At 42.6% G+C, this 4,062-nt stretch overlaps 1 protein-coding gene across 1 annotated transcript in view; it reads right to left on the minus strand.

The window, feature by feature from the left end:
- Nucleotides 1–2,682: 2,682 nt before the first annotated feature.
- Slc25a53 (solute carrier family 25 member 53) overlaps nucleotides 2,683–4,062 on the minus strand; it is a 10,482-nt gene continuing 9,102 nt past the window's right edge. Inside the window, exon 2 of the mRNA XM_021188399.2 lies at nucleotides 2,683–3,677. Coding sequence (XP_021044058.1) covers nucleotides 2,726–3,646 — 921 coding nt within the window. The 5' untranslated portion in view covers nucleotides 3,647–3,677 and the 3' untranslated portion in view covers nucleotides 2,683–2,725. The remainder of the gene's footprint in view (nucleotides 3,678–4,062) is intronic.

Consider the following 4,062-nt stretch of genomic DNA (forward strand, 5'->3'; position numbering starts at 1 on the left):
ACACACACACACATGCTCGCACACGCGAATGTGCGCATGCGCAGTTATGTCTAGAAATGTTTCCCTGTGTATAGACAGAATGCATGCTCATATAATATAGCAAATGAGATGAAATTTTAATAGGTGGATCTGAGTTAAGAATACATAGATGTTCTTTAAGCATTAAGCATAAGATTTGAGAGGGGGAATAGTGCTGATTATTTCTCCTTAGTTTGTTACACATCTTTGTGAAAAACATTTTTTCTTGGAAGTTAGACATAAGCATAACTAGCTGCTGTTCTACTTTTCCTTCCTTTGTATGAATGTGTATTGTACTTCCTTGACTGGACAAGCATTGCTATCCATCAGGATCCAGGGAGATTTGGTTCCAGGACTCTGGGAATACNCAAACCAGGCACTTCTCAAGTTCCATATTTCCAAAACTTGTATAATTGTANTGGCATGAAACTTCCCACCAATAAGTTTTATTGTTTTATTTTTAATTAGGTTTATTTTTCATCGTGTGGGGAAGGAAGCAGAGTTGAGTCACCATCTCATGCAGCCCAGTCTGTCCTGGAACGATGTAGCCTAGGGTGGCCTTGAACTCCTGATCCTCCTACCCTCNCATCCTCAGGAAGGGGNTTACAGATATGTGACATCATGGCCTGCTCTATCCCATATATTTTAAATCATTTCTAGTTTATTTATAAAATCTAAGACAAGTTTAAGTGCGCTGCAATTGATTGCTATACTGTGTTGCTCAAATGTATAACAAGCAAAAGAGCTGCANNTGGTCAATACATATGCAATTCCCAGCAAATATTTTCTATCAGTAATGCAGAGAGGTAGACTATGCAGGTAAGAAAGACTAACAACAGTGTCCTATCCNGCTCATCTGCAGCTCTTCTGGAAGGCCATTTTCTGTTGACCTTCTTGGCAAATGAACGCTAGTGTTCTTATGGCCTACAATCCTGACTTCACTTCTTGTAGCATTCAGGGATGAATTTTCATCACTAGACAAACGGGTCATTATAAAGGACAATTTTCGTTCAGTGAGGAGATGGGGGTAGAGGAGTTTATCATGGTATCATATATGAAGCAAGAACTGCANCACATGCCATCTTGGAAACACTCAAGATTCTAGAGCTGAAAGGAGCAGGACAGTTGTGCGGTATGATTGTACAGTTTNGATGGTAAAGTTGTTATAATCGCAAGCATGCTGTAAATACCACAAACTCACTAAATATTGTGCTTGAACATAATTTTATTATCATTGTTATTGTCATTGGCATCATAATTAGCACGAAACTAAATCCACTATGAAAAGAAAACAAACACACCCAACGGCATGTGTCTTGTTGACAGTGAGTCCCTAACATCTTCATGGCATAGGGACAGCACCCTGAGGACAGNGACCATATCACAGCTTGATAATCAGTTCGATAATTCATCAACTTTATTGAGCACCTAGGCACAATGGACGATTTAATAATGCATACAGGAATCCCTGCTTTTAAGAAGTTTTCAGACTAGTAGGAGGTACTGAAGAACAGCAAGAACATTAGGACCACATGGGACCAGTGACATAATGGGATCAGTGCATGTTGATGAGCTGCTAAAAAGACTATCACAAAATTAATGTCACATTCAGTTTTCAGGGCGGAGATAGAAAGGGGGTCCATACAGACAGTGGCATTGGAGCTGGACTTTTGTAAATTGGAGGCCTTTTATTGGGGGAGGACAGTACAAGTAGAAAACATGCTGTGGGGTAGAGTATGGCCTTGGGTAACTTCATGGAATGTTTGGGGAGTGAAAAACACTGCATTTGTCTGGCTTATGCAGTCCATGTATGTGGGGTAATAATATGCATAAAGTTATATGGGGTCCATATTGACAATGGCTCTGAATGGCAGGCTAAGATCGTTATACTCTATAGCTGTCCATATCAACAGAAATAGCAATTAATTATGAAGAGATGTGTTCATGCTAGTTCCAGGTTTCTTATAGAAACTTAAATGGTTTGTAGGTAACATAATCATATATATACGATTATACCAAACCACCTATAATAATATTTTCTCTATTTGGCTTGTAATTAAATGAATTAAATTTCTTGCTTCAAAGCATTTTTCCTTCTCTCCAGGCACCAAATGTTTTCTCAGCCCCACGTTCAGCATCATCAGTTCTTGTGGCATCTGATGGGTGGAAGTGAGCCTAATACAGGGTTTGTAATCAGAGCGGATACACNGAAAATGGAACCTATAACTTGGAAGTGAGAATGGCTCTGGTAGAGGCAGTGAGAAACGTCAGTAAAATATAGGCAACTCTGAAGTTGTCCTCAAAGTCTAGTGTAGTCCCTTGAACTTGGAGGTCCATTCGGTTTGGTCAGAAGGACACACAGAAGGACCCCAGATTTACAGTACTGAGCAGACTCTTCTTTTAAAGTTTCCTCTTATTTTAAAAAGAAATTCCTTGAAGGAATGACCTTTAATCTGGGCTACAGCTTATTTAANGGCTTCAGGTTCTCAGGCTACTGAAGCTGTGCATAGACTAGGGAGACTTTCTTTGACCAAGGAATCCTGGTAGGCTTTGTCTGTGACTAACAGGTGGAAAGTTAGGAGCTTCTCCCATGTAGTGACAGTTTATAGATAGTGGCTCTTTCAGGTAACCAAGCCAATGAAATATACTATACATGACCAACAAGGAAAGATTTAGAAGAAGGAGACCATAACCGCACTTCCTTTAGTCAGTCTTTCATCTCTTTCTTGGTGTGAGCCTTTTTCTGCAAGAAGTCATGGATAGCAGTAGTGAGGCCCCATGTCACACTGGACCTGAGGACGATCAGGGATCCTCCTCTGTAAATCAGAAGGATTTTTCTACCTCGAGTGTCCCATACATCTTGGGCAGAGGCCCACAGGCTTGGCATTCTCTGCCAGCCAATATGAGACTGCATATTGGCAACTAGCACCATCAAAGGATACAGAATCAGGCAGGTGATTGTTCCATTGACACTACCAGATACCAAAGCAGGAACCCAATGGGGCAGGCCTTGCCTTGCCAAGCCATCCTGGATAGGATCTTTGAAGGAGAAATAGAGAGCACTTCCCAGGCTGTTTCTGACAAGGATTGGCCAGAAACCCCGATAATAGCCCAGTGACAGCCTCCCCCAAAGCCCGTAAGAATTGAATTCCTTGAGAATGCTGAAGGTGCTAGGGAAGCAAGCTTGCTTTCGAGCATCCTGAAGCACATTCTGTACTCTTTCAAAGGGGCTGAGTGCTACAGCTTCTACTACACCTGACATGAGCCCTGCAGTCCAGCGCTGTCCGAGGGAGTGTGGCCCAACCGGGGAAAGAAAGCACAGCAAACTATCATAAGTGCCAAACAACAGAGTCCCTTGGAGAGTCTTGGAGAGAAGAGGAGGGTAGATGCCCCGGTAGAAGTACTGAGGGCCTTCATGCCAAAGCTGTTTCACAGCCTCTGACACTGCCACAGCATGGATCTGCTGCCGGAACACAACCTTATAGATAGGAAAGGTCAGGAAAGTAGACATAAAGTTGGAAATGGCCCCAAGGGTGTAGGCCTGTGACTGCCAGCTTTCCTTTCCTGGAACTTCTGCTCGGGTCCTGTGCTGAAGCTCCTTCCCAGCAGTGGTGTTCTGCTTCTCCATGCTGAACACAGATGGACACAGATGGAAGAAGCTAGCGAGAGGAGACGAGAAGTTAGGCTAACCATTGAAATGTCTTGACAAAGGTTTTCCTGGTTTGCTCAGACATCCAACTATGAGAAACTTGGGAGTCAGGAAACACTTTTATCAGTTTCTAGAACAGACACACTCTTAGGGCATTAATAATTCATGAACCTTAAATGAAAAAAAAAACGTTTATTTCCTTTGATAGTGTGCAGTACTTTGGTGACACAGTAAAATTCAAACATTCAAAGAATTGTGATTAAGAATCATAGAAATGGCCAGGCGTAGTGGCACACTCGGAGGCAGAGGCAGGCGGATTTCTGAGTTCGAGGCCAGCCTGGTCTACAGAGTGAGTTCCAGGACAGCCAGGGCTACACAGAGAAACCCTGTCTCGA

The sequence above is a fragment of the Mus pahari genome, chromosome X, assembly GCF_900095145.1.
Source record: "Mus pahari chromosome X, PAHARI_EIJ_v1.1, whole genome shotgun sequence".
In the NCBI taxonomy this organism is placed as follows: domain Eukaryota; kingdom Metazoa; phylum Chordata; class Mammalia; order Rodentia; family Muridae; genus Mus; species Mus pahari.